Consider the following 21,936-nt stretch of genomic DNA (forward strand, 5'->3'; position numbering starts at 1 on the left):
ATTTTTGCTTTAATGGATGATAACTGTTATCTTCACTAAGCCATGACTTCCTTGGAGACAAAGGAATTGCGAAGATGGATTGACCTGTGAGATTGCCTGGTCGCAGCACTATTAAAGACATCTGGGGTGCTCTTGAATGACATTGCACCCCGGCGGAGGCCTTCTGGCGTCATTCCACAGCTGATCGCCACCACAGGAGCAGGGCAGGGGGGAGTCGGATGAGAATGTACCATCCAGTGCCTCAGTTCCAGGCTTCAGCTGATGCCTGAAGTGACCATGCTCAGCCCTGTGGAGGGCTCCCTGCCTGCTGGTCTGCCAGGGTGCTGTACAGTTGCACACATTTCGTAGGTGACGTTAACCAGATGTCGGTATCGGTGGTCATTTTCATATCCACTGAGGATGATGCCGTCACAGAGGTGTCATGAAATCAGGTATTCATGGAATTTAGTGATTGTTTTGTTTTAAATCAGACGCAGAAACAGTACATTAGCTGTTAAGGATAATGATAGACAAAAGGACTGAAATTTGGAGGGACGGTATGCCGTGGCTATGTGAGACTGAGAAAGTTGATGGTAGTAGTTCCCTGTCTCGTATAGCGGTGTTTCTGTGTAGTGATCAGAGTCATGAGATAACCATACAGATGGAGGCTGGTTACGAAGGGCCATTTTTCATTTTGTCCTTCTCCCACTCCCCTGTTGGGAAGCCACCTGCCCCTTCTTGCTGTGCTAGACCTGGAGTCTAAATGCTGGCAATGTTCAGGTCTCAGCCCAGCTGGCGATGATGAGATCTGATCTTATTATCTGGTGCACAGACATACAAATGTGTTTGGCCATTCCATACTGGCTCATTTCCTTCAGCTTTTTTGCAGTTGTGCTATATCTTGCCTTTAAAATTCAGACTTTTCCTTCAAGAAAAAAAAAAGTAGAGGTATATTAACCATGGGTGGCACTTCATTGCAATATTTCTGATGTTATTTGGTTACAAAATATTCCTCTCCAGGTGAAGCCAAGGTTAGCTTTGATTACTCTGATTAATAATGGTCAGTATGTCAGACATCATTAACAGCCTCACATTGATTCTCTTACTGATTATCATGCTAGTGGTATTGATTTTACTTGGCAGCGAATGTTTTCGGCTGTCATATTGTTTTCTTCCTGACGTGTGAAAGACTAAATTGCATTCCTTTTGGGAAAAAAATAATCTCAGTACGTTTGTCTTAGTGTTTTCTCCTAAGCAAGTAATGTGTGTTTTTTTACTGGGGGAATCAAAAACAAAACATTCATATTTTTAATACTTTTCATTGATAGTACTGTGCAGCATCCCCACACCAAAAGACGGTGAATAAGTATTGGATATATAAAGTAGTAACTTCACATTGTTCGATTGCCATGTGTTACCTTTTATCCACTTTATCAAAAAGTGTTATTTTATTTTGTAATTACTATCTAGGTTCAAGACTTTTCATTTTGCTTTGTAAATTTAGGTTCATACAGCTCATACTTTCAAAGTAGGTGAAAAACCAGACAACTATCTAAATTGGTGAGGTAAATGTGTTCCTGAAGGTCTTATTTCTTATTCCATGTATACTTTGTCTTTTTAAGAGCTTATAATAGGGATTTGTATTAACTTGCCCCCTGTTGAACATTATGCTGATGGATTGTGCAGTTGTAGCTTCTTTCAAGAAACACTTAAGAGCTGTGTATGATGAAGTGACCCTTTTCTAAGGCATTAACTTTAAACAAGTGTCTTAAATCAGTACAACTTCTACCGCGCAAAGCTTTGCGTTTTACATGGTGCATTGGCGCCAGTGTTGCATGGCTTTAACAGAAGTCTGGATATGTCATTTTTTTATAAAAAAATTTAAAGTGCTAATGTGTCTCTATGGGTGAGTGCATTTGTGCCATGATCTTGTAACTGGCTTGCAACGTATTGATTGCAGTGTGTCTGAAGAAAAATGTCTGGTACATATCAATGTGTGTGACACTAGCCCTTGGTACTGCACTTGCCAGCAAGTGCCCTTGGGTCCAGTTGCCATAAATTAAATGAGATACAAAGTTATAAATCTTACAAAACATTTTTCTTCTTCACTCTGTGACATTTGTGCTGTGTTCTGCCGTGACTAAAGTCAACCATTTAATATCCACTTTATTGCCATATAGAATATAAATGTGCTTACAACACATTTTCCCCATGCTGGCAGTGTCTTGTAGCCACTTTGCCTGCTTGACACAATGTTTCAGAGGCTGAGACTGTGCAGTGCAGCTTTTTTTAAAACTGGAGAAATGCAATTGAACACTCTGGAAACAAACTGAGTGGATTTTGTATTTGCAGAAGGAAATAATAAGTGGAGTTGAGCATTTTTCTAAGAACATGAGAACATCTGATGTTATGTAATTGAAGCACTGTTTCTGCGTGTTCTGTCATGTAACTAAGACCATAGAAATATTGCAGAACCTTGTAAACATTTGTTTTTTAGTATAAAGTATGCTAATACATTCTCATTAAGTATAAAGTAATGATAGTTTATTTTCATTGCCTTTAGTGATTGCTACACTGTGATGAATGACAGAGCAGTTTAGATTGGTGGGCCACATGGCCTCCTCTCATTTGCAGCTTTTCTTTGTTCACACTGCACAAGACAAATGCCTTGATGCTTATTGGAATGATAATCTCATGACAGCCTTTTCCGGTTTTCCTAATCTATTGAATTTAAACATTCTTTTCAATTTGCAGATGAAGTATGTTAGTCAATATGCATACTCACAAATTCCTGATTGCACCAACATCTTTTATTGATAATATACAGATATACCAATGCTTAGCAATTTGGAGGTCAGCCATGCCCTGTCTGAGCTCGGCTCTCCTGGTCTGTTTCAAAGCAATGCCTCTAGTACCTGGCTACTGAAAAGCGACCTAGTAAAGCCATCTGGTAGAATTACAGGAGTTTTTACAGACAGCCTCTAGGCAGTAGTATCCATATTACTCTTTTCAAGTTGGCTCTAGATTTTTGTTGAATATAATCATTTATTATTTCTGTAAATGATGTAGTTCTCTTCCATATGTTGTATGTAGTATATACTATGTATCCATAGAAAACACATATGGCTATTACCATATGTCACGAAGGGCAAGAAAGGTCGAATGCCCTTCTCTTGTTTGTAACCTACCTTATATACATTTTAAATGTTGCCTGCTTCTTTAGTTTCCTTTATTTAAATAAATCACACACATGAAGTAGCACATTCAGATAATCGATTGATTATAATGGCAGGATGTTTTTGCAATCTGTGATGTGAAATTATATTGTGGCTTCAGTAATTAGAGGCAGGTAGCTTTGCTTTAGGGAATAGTTTCTATTATACTTGAAATGATGGTTCAGCAAATATTTATGTTTTGTTAAAAGAGAATCTGAATTGTTGTTTTTCGCCCTTTGGAAAACTGTGATCTTGCTGTCATTCTGCTTACTTTATAGATCAGTCTCCCTATTGTTATTGGGATTTAATGTAGTTTTCTGTGTTTTAAATAACCAGCTGTCATTTGTCTTTCTCTCTTGCTTTAAATTGGCATTCAGTTGTTTCCCATCTGTTTTAAGCTGTGACACATGGCTTTGTAAAATGTATTTTGTGCCCTTAAAGTCTGACAGTAATTCTTATCCTGTAACATCTAAAGGAAACATTCTAACAATGTCTTGAAAACTTTTCAAATGTACTTTGAACAAGTTTTCACAAAATATATATCATTGAATAGATCCACATTTGTTTGTTTTGGGAATTATAGGTAATAATAATAACTTATAGAATTTAACCTGATTAAAAGGCCTTCATCTTTTCAAAACGTACCTAATTCTAACAGTTATTGCAGAAGATGGTTACAGTTTCTTTGTGTGATTATCATAATGCAAAAGTAGTCAAAATGGTCTTCCAGCTATTGAAAATCAATTGAAAATCTGTTTATTTCAATGCAAAGAGGCATTATAATTGAATGTGTTTATTCTTCATTGATCATGAGAGCATAGCAGTTATGTGTCTTTGTAAAAATGTAGTACTTTGAAAGGAACAGGTATGTGCGGTGTCACATAAACATGTTTAATGAAAAATCTGCTTGCTGGCGCAGATACGTTTTTGCATTCATTCGGTCTTTGTTAGTGTGTTGCAGAATAATTAAGACATAGAATTTATAGCTGGAGTTGAATTTCACTAACATGACCACAGAACTCACAGTCATTTTTCAAGAAGAATCCTTTGTTTAGTTTTTGTGTTTTTATATAGGCAGAAGTGTGTTGCAGTGGTTAGGGCTGGGTACTCTTAACTTTTGTGGGCTCGAGACCCAGGTGTATTTGTTGTACATAGTTTGATGTGCTTCTACTGAGTTCATGAAACACAGTGCTGATTTGATGAAGTAAACTGATAGTAGATATTTATCCCATTACTTTCAATACTCGCTCATCCAATTCAGTGTCACAGTAGCCTGGAGCCCATCCTGGGAAGCATTGGGCGCAAGGCGGGACCTGAAAACAGATTGTATTCCATTTATGGTTCTATTACACTTGTTTCTCACCAGCGTACAGTATATTACAGTAAATACAAGCTCAGTTAAATGAGCCCTCTGCAATTTCTTTGAACTCCTTTCACTGTCCTGGGTTCGTAGCTTGAAGCTTGAAACAAAATAATTTGTAGATGCAGTTGAGTGTTGGAGTTTTGTTGAAACTGATGTTGAGATCTGCAATGGACTGGCTTGCTGTCCAGGGTCTAAAGGATTGTGAGACTGTGGAACAAGTTGCCTGGCTATGTTGTGGAAGCTGATGCCCTGGCTTCTTTCAAGAAATGGCTCAGTGAGTTCCTTGGCTTATATAGGTGCTAACTATCCAGTTAACTAACCAACCGACTAGATTGGCTTCTTTTCATTTCTTATTAACCTTATGCTCAATATACTTGTTAATTACTTTCAGTCTTTGAGTACTTTTAAAATCCTGCTTTTGTAGTCCGTGATTCTGTGACACTAGAGTTCGTAATCTGGCAATTTCTCTGCTCTAACATTTTTAATTTTTAAACAATCAGCCTGTACCTACAATATTGTTTTTCCTATTGCCATTTTGTTTGCTGTGGTTTACTTTTGTGTGGTAAAGTTGTACCGAGGCTGCTCGTGAAATAGAATAATAGCAATGAAAAAAAGGTTAAGGCTTCAGTGGCATTTTTCCTCATCAATCATAAAGAGTTGTAGATCAAGGTGTAATTATATTTTTATAGCGGCAAAGAATCAGTCATTAATTTAATTTAACTTATAAAGCTAAGGAAGAGATAGGCAGCAAAATGTGTCAGAATAATATATTGCGCATATAAAACTTACATGAGCTTTGTATCACTGAAACGTCATCCCAAAGCCTACATTTACTTGTCAGATTTTTCTAGTTGCATTACAGCTCTTAACACTTAATGTGTGACCTTTATCATTTGTAACAGTAATGCCAGAGACCTTTTATTATTAAATCTTGATAAAGTTGAAAGTATTTTCCTGATTGCTCTACATTTTTCCCTCTTTCTTAAACTGCTGTCACAACTGACAAGGATAATCTTCACTCTTGGGATTATAAAGTTATCCTGCCGTCATCATTTTTGTCAGTTTAGCTTATATTAGCAAACACCCTGTAGCTAAGCGTTTGGGGCTTTGTATTTCGGATCATAAAGAACATGGGAAATCATACTGTACCGTTAAACCTAAAGTAGGTTAAGGAGCATGACAATCAATTACTATGGCAGCACCATGGTCTAAACTGAGATCAGAATAAAGTCCATATTTTGTTAAATTGAGGGGCTATGCTGAATTCTGTTTCTGTTACCCAGTACTTTTACAATACAAGCCTTTTTAGTTATTTAAGATTTAATAAGCGTTCCAAAAAATATGGATGAAGAGCTCATGAATTGACATTCATAGTTGTTTTTTTTCTCATTGATTATAAGAAACCGTTCATGTTTTAAGGTTTGGCTTAATGCTAAAATAAAAATAAAATGAAAAACAACTGAGGGAACAAGGGCAGTTGTGTTTTTGTAATTAGATCAAAAACATGTTTTAAATGTAGTTATGATAGATTTTAGTAAACAACTTTTTTTGCTCTTACCTTTTTTGATTACTGTCCAGTATATGATTTTCACATATTAATACTCCATGGGGGGGGAATGCTCAAATTGAAGTGATGTAATTATTGAAGTACCACAAGGAATTGTATTAGGTCCACTGCTCTTTTTAATATCTATATTAGTCCTTTATATTTAAGTACAAGCTCAAGTTTCTAAAGTATCCTATACACAGTTTATACCAAAATATCACATTTGATATCCATACGAATGAAAGGGTTGTGGGAATCTGAACAAGTTATTCCTCCATATTGTGCAAGTTGATGCACTGAGATTTTTCAAGCTGCAGTTGGACAAGGTCATTGGATCACTTAGATGCGAAGCAAGTTAGAGGGATCATAACCTCGTTCATAACCTTTCTTATGTACTTATTCCAATCAGAGGAATAGGAATTGGGCAGGATTATAATATCCTGATAACTTGACTTGATCCAATAACTTGATGCAATCATGCTTTTCATTCCGCATTATCTCAATACTCTCCTTTATTGGTTAGAATGGACATACTTTTCTGGGGGCTCTGTGTCATAAACAACACGCCAGTAACTCAGTCTAAATTGAAGTGAAAAAGTGGTGAATTACACTAGAGTTTGATCTTTAGACAATCTTTTGGTGGGTCCGGACATAAAAGATTTAATTTGTAAAGAGGATTAGCCAGTGCACTGTGGTTAGCATTCTTACTGTGTGGACTTTTGCCTTCGGATCTTAAACAAACATAAGTGAATGTAAGTCTTCACTTTGCCATCTTATCTAAAAGATGCTGCCTCCTGTTGCAGTTTCCCCTTCTGGAGCATTCAGACGCTGGCTTGAAATAATCTGTCCAGGGGGAAAGGTGCTGTCTCCTGGTCTACCACCGCCTTGACCAGCACCAGCCTCGTTCTCCATGTACAGTATTCCTCATCCCTGTATGCATGTACCTGTCTCAGTTTTGCTTAGGTCTGAACAGATCAGTCCTCAAGATTCAGTATGGCTGAATGTTGATATAAGTTAAAATAATTTATACATTAAGCTTACATCTCTGGTGGAGATTGTGTACTTCTGTACGACTGCCATCTATTATATAAACTGTGATTAGTAACGTGGAAGCGGTTGCAAGATTAATAACTACTTCACATTTTGGAGTATCCAAGCATAAAAAGTTGCATTTTTTTACACCTGGCAACTCATCAATTCTAATGAAAGCTCCACTGAGACGAACACGCAACACATTGCGAGCTTTATTTGTGAATTCTACCATTCTGTAACAGCCTGGGAAGCTGCTTGCTTCGCTTGAATTATGAAGCTGTGTGTCTCGGCAAATGTAAATGGTTGGAAAGGGTTGATTGTAGCACAGCATTCATCCATGGCGTCGGGCTCTTGTTTGTAAAATGTAATAGAAAACCTGGAAACCAGATGAGACTGACATGTTCTTACCTTGCTATTCTCTCTTTTTTTAAGAGCGCAACTACATCATTTGAGAAAAAGCATGAAGATGAGTAACAAAATAAATAAGTAAATAATAGAAAAGATAGGTGGGAGAGGGGAAGAATATACATACAAGACGTGCAATTTTCCATTATGTATTAAACATTAATATAGGTGCTCAAACCTGAAGAAACAGCCACAATGATGTGTTTATTCTCCTTTTCGGTGTAGAGTTAATTAACCTTTACTTTGTGCCGTTGCAGCCAAAACGCGCTGACACATTACTCTTGAACAATAATTAGTAATAAGGCTGCATTTTGACTTGTTTCAAAACTCAGACAGTCTCACCAGACTGGTGAGTCAAGGTGTGGAAATGTTTGCTAAGGTCTTCCCCCAGTGGCCCAGCTATCTTCCTAGGTATGTTTTCCCAGAACATGGAGGTGTGATGGATTGTGGTGGATAAGGTTTAAATTTGGGGCATGTGTCATCCGTGTGTTAGGAAGTTGCAAAGAGTTAAAAAGGGGTAAAATTTGTTAGAACATAAGAAGGTTTGAAAAGAAGCCATTGTGCCCATCTGGCTTGTTTGATTACTCATAGCTCAATGGTTTAAGAATTCCATCTGCCTGTTTCCTAAAGGATCCCACAGAGTAACTTTAAACCACATGACCTGGGATTTGTTTTCAGGCTTCTGCAATCCTGTGTAAAGTCGGGTTTCCTGTTTTCGGTCTTGAATGGCCCTAAACCCGTGTCTCTAGGTCCTTGACTTGCTGCTGATCTCCTAGTAAGAGTTTCCTAGTCTGACTCAGTCAGTGCCTTTTCAGGAGCAAATCCCCACGTAATCTTCTGTGTTCCGGGCTAAAAAGATTCATCCCTCGCAGTCTGCCCGAGTAGGACAGCCCCTGGAGCAGCAATATTTTTCTTGTAGCATGTGACCAAAACTGAGTGCAGTAATCCAAATGAGATCTGACTAAGGCATCATATCTTAAATCAGGGAAAGTGGCATTTTATTAATTGGCCTTTTTTATTGATTCTCCACACTGTCTTGTTGGGGAAAAAAAGTGATGGGTCCACATAAGCTTTACCTGTGCGTCTTCCGGCATGTAATACTTGAGCTTTTGTGTGCATCAGTTTTTCTTGGATCTTCCTGTGTTACATTTTTTCTTAATGTTTGCTCATTGTATCGGAGTCTAAATTGCAAAAGTCCCAAAAATACTTATGTGACGTGTTCCTGTGCTGATCTTTTGCTCTTGTGAAAGAAAACCCTTGACGTTGGGTTAGTCTCCCAAAATTGTATCCATCTCCCTTAGCGCGTATGAGGTCTCCGGACTTGTCTTTGCAGCCCGGAGTTCTCTCTGTGTTTGCTTCATCCTTGTCTGCTTTGTATTTTCTCCAGGATTTTCTCTATCTTTTTGTATGTGGAAAATACATTATGATTTCACCCAAATATTCAAATTGCCAATGATTCTATGGTGTGACTTTTTTTTTTACAGTCAATATTGCTAGATGCTTTGCTGATGAAAGCTTGTGAAAATAATTTTTAAACCTTTCAGGTTGCTATGGTGTTGATGGAGAGAGCGATTCCATCATGAGCTCGGCATCTGAAAACTCTACTGAGCCTTGGTTTTGCGATGCCTGCAAAAACGGCGTTTCCCCTAGCTGTGAACTGTGTCCCAATCAAGATGGGATTTTCAAAGAGACTGACGCTGGAAGGTATGTATACATCCGTGTGGATTTCATGTGTTTCTCCAGTGACTTTCTAGAATAAGGAAACTTCTCAAAGCTCTCCTGTAACTCAGTGGTCTGTTGATATTTGATCAGGTGTGTTTGAATCCCAAAGGTTTTTTTAAAGCTATAAACACACAAAGGTAACTTAAGAAATTAAATGTCTTATTTTAGGAACATTAAAAGGGGAACTGCAGCGCTACTTTGATATTCTGGGATTGGAAATAATCGCCATTGATGAGTGTATATCAAACCACAATAAGAGTAAAACGTACACAGTAAAGTCACGTGTAAAAACTCCAATTTCCATCACAAAATAGACAAAATTTCCAGATCTGCACAGCGCCACATTGCTGTCATTGTCTGGGGTTCAGAACGAGGCAACAAAACCTCCAGTGACGCGAAGCGGCCCTGTGACATTGAAGGAATCCAGTAGGAATACTGCTCTTGACTTTGAGATGGTTTTGCCAACAAATATTACTTGTTAACTCTGCAGGCTGATCACGGAACATTTCTGCGGCGCAACGTCTGCTGCACAGCCTGCATTCACTCATACATCACATTACACTAGTTATTACAGTTATTACTGCTGAGCAGGAAGGGACTGTTCAAGTCACTATTCTCGTGACGCAGTGGCGGGTCCAGCAGTTTGTGCATCATGGGAACCAAACAGTACTTTCACAAAGTTCATGACTTTGTGCTTAATTTGGAACTGTTTTGGTACCAAGATTTAATCACCGGTTTTAAGATTGAATAATTCCACTTGAATAAAAAATCCCTCCATCCGTTTTCGAACTGCTTTTTCGAGTTCAGGGCTGCAGGGAAGCTTCAACATATCCCAGCAAGCAGCAGGCACAAGGCAGGGCGTACCCTGGTTGGGAGACCAGTCCATTGTTGGGCATACACAGATATGTACACTGTCACTCCCAGAGCCAAGTTTCCCAAACAAACCACGTTGTTTTTGAACTGTGAGAGGAAAATGGAGCAGCTGGGGGAGACCCACGTGAATACCAACTCCACACAGAGAGAACCCACAGCTCCAGCACTGCGCAGCAGCAATACTAAACACTGTAACACTGTGCCTTCTCATGACTAAAAAGTAATAAAAGAATAAAAAATGAAAAATAATACTGCTAAAAAATATAAAGGACAGACATGTTCTTTGTTCAGGATGTAAGGTGTAGTCTGATAGATTCTGTGCTGTTCAGCCTTCATTATTTTAAGGTTTCTTGAATCTACTGCTCTTTCATTATTCTGTATTTTGTGTTCTAGATCTTAAATTAACTTCTTGTTGTTGTCAATAGTCTGAACAGTTGATCGGTTATTCTGAAGCAACATTCCCACCTAGATTTTGTTTCCATGAAACAAAAACATGAGTCACTTCCTGCATCGTGCCGCAATGCTGTGTTTTGAAAAGACAGGTTTAGAGACAAATTTGGATGCAGACCTGAATCCTTCCTCCCCGGGCTGGTGCACATTAATTTCGGCTTACCGAAAATGCATCACCAAACATTAAGATCTCTTGCAAAAAAACTGCAGAAAGATTGCAGAAGGATGTTAAGTACACAGATCATTCGTTTGTGTTCTGTGATATCTGCGATATCAGGACAAAATGCTTTGCATTAATAATAATGATAGTGGTGATTATAATTCAGTATCGTAATAAAGATTGATGACCTATGTAGCACTTTACATTTTCAAACTTGCAATGCTTTACACTCATTCAGGAGGGAATGCACTCCATGCACATAGTCCGGTAGCCATTCTGCACCAGCAGCCCCATTATGCAGCAGGTCAAGAGAAAAAATGAGAAATTGTTTCAAAAGGTGAATTAAGGAGGAACTGTAGGGAGGCTGGATTTTGCCAGACCTGACTGGACTTAACTCCAGTGTGAATTGCTCTGCACTTTTAGTCAGATCATCAGTCTAACATTACATTGAAGGATAGCACCTCCAACAATATGCCTGGTATCTCTAGGACATTGGTTTGGGAAACCACCACCGCTTACAGCAGTTAACCTTGTTTTCCATGGAGGCTATTACTGACAAGGCCCAACCTGGCCTAGCCTTTGAGATGAAATTCACATAGTAAGTGGCATTGCTGAAGCTGTATGTTAAATGCGTGTTGCACACTGAGAGTTTTAAAGACCATTTCTGAATGATGGCTCTTTGATTGCACTGTGCAGGGTTTGTTTTCATCATTGTAGCAACAGAGAGATTCCCTTACAGATGAAACCTTATGAAGTTCTAGTGCTTTCTGAATGAGGGTGTTGCACTGAATTCTTAAATCCAGAAAAATCCATACTAAAATGTTCTGAGATGGACAGCATGAAGCATGGCGACAATTGCTAGTGTTATCACAGATAGAATTCTGAAGCCTTCTCTAGCATTTAATACTTCACTAGAGCATGAAAAACAGTGTAAATTAAATTGAGAAGCAAGAGCTTGTTGAAGATGTGTTATCTTTATATTGGACTTAGGATGCTTTCCTTTTCTAAAGTCTGCATTTAAAATCAGACTGCTCTAAATAGCAGCTGGGTTAGTGAGTCGTTTTATCTAAGATTTTTCAAAAAATGAAAATAACTTTTTATTTCAATATTTTCTTTTAGATACAGGAATCATGGTGACGTAGTGTTAGATTTCCTTTGGAATTATAATTTGTATTATGGCAGGAAAAAGCTAGTGTTTTTTTTTAAGTTAGAGTAATGCATAGGTAAAAGCATGACCTTTGTAACTGTAATGATGAAATTATGTGGTATACGATAAAAACATAATATTTCCATAAAAATTGTTACTCACTTCTTATAAACTTTATTTAAATTACTAGAAGAAGAAAAAATCTAGAAATAGTACAGAACAGCTAGAAATTCTAGTCAACTGTTATGTAAATTACCATTATTTGTTATGTAATTAGTATTATTTTTTAACAATTATAATTTATATAGTAGCATTTGGTAAAAACAACTTATGCATTTTAAGGTACATGAGAATTAGGATGTTTGCTTTCAAGTTTGGGCGCTGTCACTCTTTCTTTTGGATATTGATCAGTCATGTTTAATACTTGCCTGTTTCATGCTAAAGCAGTATCAAAGTTTCCATAAAGCAGTGCTGGCATGTAGTTGTGTGTAGCGAAGCTCGTTCGGACAAGGTGACGTCATCGCCCTCCCTGCGCGTAGCAGGGACCTCAGCCGCCTGGGCTGGGGGAGGTCTCCTTTAGCTCACTCGGCTGGTTCCCTGTTACGTTACGCCGGAGACCCGGGTTCGCGCCCAGGTGTTCCGGGATGAACCGAGGGGTGGAGCGGCGGAGGGCACAAGCCCGCACGGAACCGCGACGGTCACAGTCATGTAAATGAATTTGTGGCGATAGTTGTACGGGAGGAGAAAACAGTGCAAATGTGTCCCTGTGAAGATGTTTCAGAGCATAAGCAAAATGGCCTAAGAGAAAAGTCGCTTGTAAGACATATTCAAAACAGATCGTTCAGGTGAACATGCCAGATTCAGTTGTGTGGTGTAATAGTGAATTTCATACTTGCTTCACCTGTAAAAATAAGCAACAAAACAGCTCTGCCAGTAAAAAGCCCTGGTGCTGAGAGCATCCTGAGGCATGTATTCAAGACAGTAACTAATGACGCCGAGCGAAAGAAGGAAACAAAGAGATAAAAACGTGATACAGTGCTTGTCATGCTTTCATTCTTAAGTGCTGTAGTAGAGCAAAAAATTTTTCACTTGAACATCCTTTTGAAGAATTGTGGAATTTCCCATTTTTGTTAACATGCGAGTAAATTTATGCACAGACAGGCATTGCCCGGCAGTGAAAGATTTCTTACTTTGGTACAAAGAATTAACAAGCCTAAGGAGCACTAATATAAAACCATTGTGTGCAGACACAGGTGTATACAGCATTATCGGATAAAATTCTGACCTTTATGTATTTTCCATTAATTCTTTTGATTTCTCTATAAAAAAATATTTTTTAATGTAAAAGGAGCGCAGTATTTAGAATAATGCAAAGGCTTCAATCAAAAGAATGTTAAAGTTCTTTAGTTGGTTGTAAATGTTAATATTTGATATTCTTCTGTTCTCTGTAGATATCAGTTGAATATTGCTGTTCTTTCCCCCCTTCTTTATTACAAGATTTTAGTTTTTTCTTTTCTCGATGTAGGTGGGTCCATGTTGTGTGTGCCCTTTATGTCCCAGGAGTAGCGTTTGGAGACATTGATAAACTGCGTCCAGTGACCCTTACTGAAATGAACTACTCGAAGTATGGCGCAAAGGTAAACTTCACTTGTGAACATCTTTCTTGAGAGAAGGCCAGTGAAATTGTGGACCTAGATGCTTTTCTTGCAGTTCCAAATGCTCTTCCTTAGACACATTTCGTGAATCTAAAACGTGAATTGATGGTAAAAAAAACTATTGTAGTCGGTCATTATTTGAAAAGGCTGTTGTAGAGACTTGAGACATTTTTAGAAGACTCCTACTCACATTGTAATATGACTAATGTTTTCTTCAAGTTTTGTACTGTACTGAAAGAAAACCTATGTGAGTCAACCCAAAATTTACAAACCACGTAAAACTTTTAGCCAAAAAACAGTAAATGTTTCATCTGTCTCAAACGTTGCCACATCTAATATTACTCCCTGCACTGTAACTGCATGTTTTTTTTTAGTAAATCAGCAACTTGTTTTGTCTTTTGATGGTGTATCAATCCACTGGCTTCTGCTATAAAGATAAACGCCTCATTTAAAAAAAAAAAATCTGTTAGTGTCGTCTTGTACATTTTTGGAGGCAAGTCCTATGAATTGGGTTGTGTCCATTTTGCCTTGGCAGGAATGCAGCTTTTGTGAAGACCCCCGCTTTGCCCGAACAGGGGTCTGTATTAGCTGCGACGCAGGAATGTGTAGATCCTACTTCCATGTGACGTGCGCTCAGAGGGAAGGCCTTCTCTCAGAGGCTGCTGCTGAAGAGGTACGTAACTGTTGGCGTTCGTCTCGTTTAAAGGCTCTCTAAGGTTATGCAAGAGCTTATTTCATGGTTTTATTGCACTGGTACCAACAACAAGAGCAGACTTTACAGTGCTGTTCATTATTGGTAATAACCTCCTGTCGTCTGGGACTAGACATACTTCAGTCTAATGTTCAGGTTATATTTATCTGCTGAATGTGTTCTGTGATGAATTGCTTAATATGAACTGCGCTGTTACCTGTATTAGGGTTCGCTCTTAAGGCCATTATACAGAGTCAGGAGACCATCGTATGTTAGGCATGTTGAACATATGTTTTGGGACTGTTGAATGCCTAAAACTGTACAAACAAGGAATCATGATGAACTTACTAGGATTAGTTTTGGTTAAAAAATGTCCTCAAAATAAATGCTGTTCTTTCACATCCATTCATAGTGAATTACCTTATTTCAGCATCTTAAAGTTGAAGAAGTTGCTCTTCAGAAATTCATTGGTCATTGCAGTGACTTTTTTCATGTACATTATTTGATTTTCTTTCTGTTAATTAACTGTCAATATCAATGTGAGCATGTGTGTATTCTGGAATATTATTTTTACCCTTTTTTGATGTCTGTGGTTTTTAGGCCTAATATTTTCTTGTTAAAAGTTGTGATGGTACTTTATGATTTCTGCAAATGCTTAATACATATACAGAACCTTTTGTTAGGATTTGAAGTTTTGTACCAAATTAAGAAGACCAAATAGATACAGCCTATAGGTTGCCAGCTTTAAAAGTAAACATGTTAAAAAAAGAACCACTTGGGATGTTAATTAAGCTAAAAAAGGACAACAAATCAAATTAAACCAATATATAGGGCTAACAGATACAAACTTGTAAAATTTAAGAAGTAGCAACCTATCACACTCCATGCTCCCTACAGTATGTTTCTAGTCTTGTTTCTCGTTAGGCATGAAATGCTATGACAAAGTGTACACAACATTTACAGGCATTTCTGTGACACTCCAGTAAGATACTTTAGTAAGACACCTTGTTTAGTACAGCACTCTGGACTACGAATTCGAATTTTGAAAGTTCATGTACATATGACAGTAAACTCCTCTACTGCTATACTAAACAAATTATTTGTACATTTTGGGTAAGGCTATGGGTCTCTGATATCTCCTTCAGATTCCTAATAGGAAGTCATGAAAAGCTTTTTCCTTTGCACTTGTGTTGGGAGAAATATGTTCTTTTGAGGACCCTGGGCTGTAGGAGCTCCTGTGCTTTGGATGAGAAGTTTAAAAAAGGGCCTGCAGTCATTCAAGTAGGGAGCTGCGTCAGCATGCGTAGGCTGCAAAGGAACAAGTAAAGGTTTATTCCAGGCTGAAAAGAGAAGAAAAGAAACAACATTCTCGAAGAAGGCTCCATAGCCGAAATGATGCATTTCTTTTCTTCTCTCTTCAGCATGGAATAAACCTTTACTTGTTCCTAAAGAAGGGTGCCTTTTAAATGACCTGACTGCTTCGTCATTGATGATTCCATCGCACAGTTTGTAAGAGTAGGGGTGTTAATCCTGGCATCCTGGCTAAATCCACTCTAGAATTGTGCAGTCTGTCCTTTCTAAAGGCTAACTCCTCCTTACCTTAATTGGTAAAGAATTTTCTCATTTCTCCATCTAATCTGATGGGTAGGGACTGCCACGTGTTTACTTTGAATCCAGGTGTGTGATATTTAAAACCAAATTAAGTTTATGACCAGTGTAAGGGTTTTTGTTTTTTAATCTCTTACGTATGACCAGTTTACTCGTTGTCTTTCAAAATACTTTGTTTTATATGTAGACAAGTGTCACATAAAACACCGAACAAGTTTGCTATTTAGTTTATCTCAACTTTGACTTTAAATGCATGCAATGTCTTGCTGGGAGGTGTGGTACTCATCCATTTCAAGTGATAACTTAAATTGAATCTGCAGTTTTTTTCAGTTTTAAGTGGTTTTAGTCCCTAAACTACTATTGGGAGAGAAATACTCCTTTGTTGTCTTGAAGTGCCTTGTTACACGAGTACAAAACTGAGAAAATTATGAAGTACAAGGCTTGCATTTTCTGAATAATTTTCACGCACCTTAATGCATCATGGCTGTTCCATTCGTTTTTAGCAGTTGAAAAGCAATTACAGTATTTTGAGTGCTCAGATGCGTGATAGCTTGGTTAAGAAAGAAGTTCAACAGAAGGCATTTAGTTGAAAAGGCAGGTGTTTTATAATGGTATTTTGTGTGTATCTAAAGCACAAATTTTGAACAAGTGTCAAGTCTAGGAATAGCTAAAGTGATGGAACATAGGATTTGAGTCAAAAGTAATAGATTACGTATGATTGCATATTATTGATTCAGATGTCTTAAATCAGTTTGGAGTTTTGCTTTGATTGCCATTACAAAAGTCATCAAAAACTGTAGCCAAATATTTTGTTTTGATATTTTTTGTGTTTTTAGCAAAATTGTTGTATGCTTTCACTTTCTGTAGATTCATAATTGGTTAAAAATACCTTTGAGTTTAAAAACATACATATTGTATGCAGTCTACACACTTTAGTCTTTTGTGTATGCCAAATAGGCCAGATAAAAGCAGTATTCATGGCGATAAATGCTTGACGTATTGCCAGCCTATTGCAGGCAATTTAATCCACTGAACTGTGAAAGCAACTAGTATCAACAGGTGAGTTAGCTGATATCATCTATAGAGCCATCTTAAGCCTAAATGATTCAGTTGAAGCTGTGAATTGGAAAATGGGTACTGCTGTATGCTTTTCTTGTGGGTACAATATCCAGTATTTTCCAGCTTCACAGATGGAACCTTTTGGAGTATTAAAAGAATGATATAATTATTTTTGGTGGTTACAAAATTTAGATGTTAACCAATAAACTGTTTCATTTTTTCGGTATAAATTGATCATATTTTGTCTTTATTTAAATTCTGAATTTGTGTTCTAGGCTTTTATGTATCTTGGTAATGTTACTCAATTGGTAAAGCATAGAATCTGGGCAAATAATTACTAATACATTTCTTCCAGGTGGTTACTATGTTACTGTTCTTTTACATAATAATTAAACATTGATATGTTTATCACATTTAACTGTGTTTGCAAATTATGACACTGTTTTATACACTTTTGTGTTTAAAAATGTTTGATATATTTTTCAACATATTTCTCAGGAACAGTAAGATTATGGTACAAACCAGTCAGATGTAGTGCTCTTGCTTCTTGTTAATGTTCAAAATATATATTTTTTTTAATTATTTTTTGAAAATATTGTGGGTGTATTGTGAAATAACAGGTCCTTTTGTGGTGTCCTGCGAAATAGTTTACACTGTTTCAGAGTTACAGAAATACAATATTACAGAAATATGAGGTTCAAATGGACCCACATTGATGAATCATCCTTTTGGCAACAAGGTTGTATAGTGAACTTTTTTCCCCCCTCTTTTCTTTCTCGCCCAAACAGGACATAGCAGACCCATTTTTTGCTTACTGCAAGCAGCATGCAGACAGGTTTGACAGAAAGTGGAAAAGGAAGAACTACTTGGCTTTGCAGTCGTACTGCAAAATGTCTTTGCAAGAGAGAGAGAAACAACTTGCACCCGAAGCGCAGGTACTGATACGAGATTAGTTCCATGCTGTTAATCATGGAATTGAATAAAGGGGTGTTCACACCAGATGCAGGCACGGTGGCTGCCAGCGCAGTTCAATGTCAGTGCTGTTGTTCTAACAAGCTGATGCACTAGTGTAGCTGATTGCCAGTAGTGTCCACACTGAAATTTTCCTAGTAGGCTGGGAGCAATAGCCGTTCCCAACGAGCCCTTCTCTTCCTGGTGTAGAACTGCCCTGGCAGTCTGGCGCTGACCTGATGTGTGCTGACCTGTGGCCTTTGCACCTTGGCTTTGATGCTGCAGGGGCAGTGCACACTTTACTCTGGACATAGCCTCCACTTGACATGGGTCAACCACCATCATGTGCTATTCCTTACAGGATGAAAAACATCTCTCTGTGACAAAGTAATTTTGTGCTAAAACGGAAAAGGAGTTGTTAATCGAACGGCATTTGAGATAAGGAAAGATTTATTGTCCCCTGAGGGAAATTTTATGGACCGCTGCTGAATTTATTTAAATGTATTTTCTTGCTTTCATTCTTGCGGTCAACAGATTTAAATCTTCGCAAGCCCATGTTCTGCTCGATATGTCTGTTATTATTTACAAAAATTCAGAAAAATAACTCAGATTATTTTGGCTGTTTCATCTCCTTTTCACATCCAGAGCAGGGAAGCGTGATTATTTTAGATTCAGGTTCTAGATGGCTTGCATGGTTGCTACGGGATGTTTTCTTTTGAGAACTTTTTCCAACATGGCTTCGTAACAGTGACAAGCATCCTGAAGAGAAAGAGAGAATACTAAATGACTCCTGTGTTTGCAAACATCCAAATTATTTTTTTTTTTTATGTCAAACGTCTAGTAATCTTGTTGTATTTTACCTTGGGCGGTGTGAATGTTTAAAATGATAAAGAGGTTCCAATGATCTCAGATGAAGAGCTCGGTGACCCAAATCTAAATTGGTGCTTAACCTTTCTTGAATCGCTGGTGCCGTTTTTCTTTCTTAACTCAACCCTTGAAGTGCAGGCGAGAGCTGACATGCGCCCCCTCCTCTCCCGGCTCGTGTCTTCCAGGCCCGGATTTCCGCCAGGCTCCAGCAGTACCGCGCCAAAGCCGAGCTGGCCCGCAGCACTCGGCCACAGGCCTGGGTCCCTCGCGAGAAGCTGCCCCGGCCGCTCACCAGCAGCGCCTCGGCGATCCGCAAGCTCATGCGCAAGGCGGAGCTGATGGGGATCAGCACGGACATTTTCCCCGTGGACACCTCTGACACCAGCTCCAGCGTGGACGGCAGGAGGAAGCACAAGCAGCCGGCCCTAACGGCTGACTTTGTGAATTACTACCTTGGTACGGACAGTCTGAGTTTGTTGAAATACATGTTCTTGCACGTCAGATGCAAACGTTCTTTTGTTGGCAACACTGTGGGTCACCAGGCAGACATAAAGTATTATTTTGTATAGCCTGCAGCCATATTTCCCTGCACTTCACAGCTGGCAGCCCACTGAAGCTCAGCAGGTGTGAGCCTGGCCAGTACCTAAATGGGAGACCTCCTGGGAAGGCTAAGGTTGCTGCTGGAAGAGGTGTTAGTGGGGCCAGCAGCGGGTGCTCATCCTGTGGTCTTTGTGGGTCCTAATGCCCCAGTAGAGTGATGGGGGACGCTACACTGTAAAAAGGTGCCTTTCTTCAGATGGGACATAAAACCGAGGTCCTGACTCTCATTAAAAATCCCAGGGTGTTTCTCAAGAAGAGTAAGGGTGTTATCACAGCATCCTGGCCAAATTTCCCATTGGTCTTTACCAATCATGGCCTCCTAATAATCCCCATCTATGAGCTGGCTTCTTCACTCTGTTCTCTTCCCCTGGTGTCTTATTTTCTTCCAAATCCACTTAGAGAGGAATATGCGGATGATACAAATCCAGGACAACATTGCGGAGCAGAAGAACCTGAAAGACAAACTGGAAAATGAACAGGAGAAGCTGCACATAGAATATAACAAGGTACAGTTTTATTCAGTTATAAAGCCCATGTGTAGAACCAGTGAAAGCCTGCAGCTGCCTAGGCAACTGGTGACTTCATGTTGCTGTTCTGCAAAGTGATTCAAAGTGCAGTCAGGATCACAAGAACTTTATCACCTAACTAATGTTTAAACTCCACAAATCCTGAGATGCGGGAGAACGACTGATTCTCAGAAGTAATTTAACAATCATGTGCTATCAAGAATGAAAGAAGTCATGTGCCGCACTGCATCTTTAGGACAGAAAATGCAATCTGATTAAACTATAGAAATGTCTCATTTATTTAAATTGGAAGAAAAATGTCACTTATGATTAAATCTTAAACGTGGCAATGTAAGATTTTTTTTTAAACTTTCCTCTTCATTTTCTTATGGGCAGGTCAAGAGTGCCTCCTGTAGATATAAATAGCAGTGTGGACTACCTTTGTGTATCGAGCGTGAATGTGGTTGTCCTTGCTTTATCTTATCTTATTTTGTTCCTGTTTTATCTCAGTTGTGTGAGTCTTTGGAAGACCTGCAGAATGTCAATGGCAATCTGAGAAATGAAGGGCAGGCGATGTGGTCTGTACTGAGTGGCATACTTGGGCAGGTTGGTGACCTTTCTCCACCTTTTGTTTTCATTTTCTCCGGCCGGTTTTTTTATTCCTCTTGTGCCTTTTGCATTTATGCCTAGAAAAAAAAATCAATTTGATCAGATCCACCAATACCCTTGGGTAATGATTTCTGATTGAAATAAATCCAGATTGTTGTGAACCACCTACGGGGGACTTGTGGCTTAATTTTGTTGTTGTAATAGCTATCTTGTTTGTAAAATCCTTTCATTTGCTGTAGCTGATTGACCTGTCATTCGCTATGAAGCTAGGCCTGAATCGAATGTTACAGCTATCTACTGCCTTGTTTTTGCCATGGCAACGAGAATACTATACCATACAGCCGTGAAATCTGCGTCATTAACGAGTAAGAGATGGGCAAGCCCCTGTGTTCTGTAATAAGACTTTTTATTTTAGGTTATCTTTATTTATAGCCTCCATATGTTTGCACTATAAAAAGTCCTTTCAGAAGTAACGGAAGACTTGTGCATGGGCTGAATTCTGAAAGGATCTCCGGCTTTATCTTGTGCTAATCAAGCCTTCGCCATTTTTTTTGTTCAGTCCCATGCCTATTCCTCAGGATATCTTTATTACCCAATTATCACCACTGATTCAAAATCATGGTTTTCAAATCTACAGGTTTTTCTTTACTGTGCCTAGGTTCTTCACTATCTGAATGCCACTGATTACATAGGATTAGTTTGAGAACCGTAACAGAAACTTAACCAGTTACTTGTTACTCAGTTTTGTCAGATAAAATAAAATTATATTATTCAAAAAATAGATTGTAATATTTTATGAATATAATTACAAATCTGTTTTTATGATAGTATTTTCCAAAACCTACAATGATGTCATGTGGGAGGAAGCTGCAGAATATTTGCATTGCAGAAACGCCCGTGTTTTGGACATTAGAGGCACAGAGATCATTCCGTGCTTTTTGAATTCCTATGATGGCGTACTGACAGGAAAACACAGTTTTTTTATTTCATTTTTGTTCATTTGGAAGAAGGCCACAAAAGTCAAGGTGAAGTGAGAAAAGGGGCTTTAGAAAAGTTGTGTCCTGAAGAGGTTAGTACTTATAGGCACTGCAGCGAGCTGTCTTCTGTTTCTTCCGCTGGTGTGTAGGCGGGTGGTGGTGGGGATGTGGACTGTGATGGTACCTGTGATGGTGTAAAAGTTGTGGTATGGAAATGTACTTGATGTTAGTTTATTGTGTGCATATTTCTATGGGCATGGATTCAGAGTAAAATCAAGTACTGGTATGTGTACAGTCTGAGTCAGAGTGAGGCCCCTGCTTTCTACTCAAACCAAGACGGGAGGCAAGGGTCTCTTTGCAGAACAGATGCAGATCTGGAAGTAAGTTTAATTTCTTAAGGGAGGAAAATAATGGTCTAGGGTTCTTCCATGTCGTGAACAGGTTGCCCTTGTCCATATGAAACTGAATGTGGAAATATTCTTAAAACGCTCCTTTTTCTGCCTTTTTGTCTTAAAATGGTG

At 38.6% G+C, this 21,936-nt stretch overlaps 1 protein-coding gene across 2 annotated transcripts in view; it reads left to right on the top strand.

Moving 5' to 3' along the window:
• phf14 (PHD finger protein 14) overlaps positions 1-21,936 on the top strand; it is a 116,654-nt gene that overhangs the window by 19,765 nt on the left and 74,953 nt on the right. For both annotated transcript variants that reach the window (XM_088928998.1, XM_088928997.1), the window contains exons 5-11: positions 9,085-9,244; positions 13,418-13,529; positions 14,083-14,220; positions 17,694-17,840; positions 18,909-19,179; positions 19,723-19,829; positions 20,340-20,435. In XM_088928998.1, the coding sequence (XP_088785124.1) occupies positions 9,085-9,244; positions 13,418-13,529; positions 14,083-14,220; positions 17,694-17,840; positions 18,909-19,179; positions 19,723-19,829; positions 20,340-20,435 (1,031 nt within the window). The remainder of the gene's footprint in view (positions 1-9,084; positions 9,245-13,417; positions 13,530-14,082; positions 14,221-17,693; positions 17,841-18,908; positions 19,180-19,722; positions 19,830-20,339; positions 20,436-21,936) is intronic.

This window comes from Atractosteus spatula, chromosome 12 (assembly GCF_055471065.1).
Source record: "Atractosteus spatula isolate fAtrSpa1 chromosome 12, fAtrSpa1.hap1, whole genome shotgun sequence".
NCBI lineage: Eukaryota > Metazoa > Chordata > Actinopteri > Semionotiformes > Lepisosteidae > Atractosteus > Atractosteus spatula.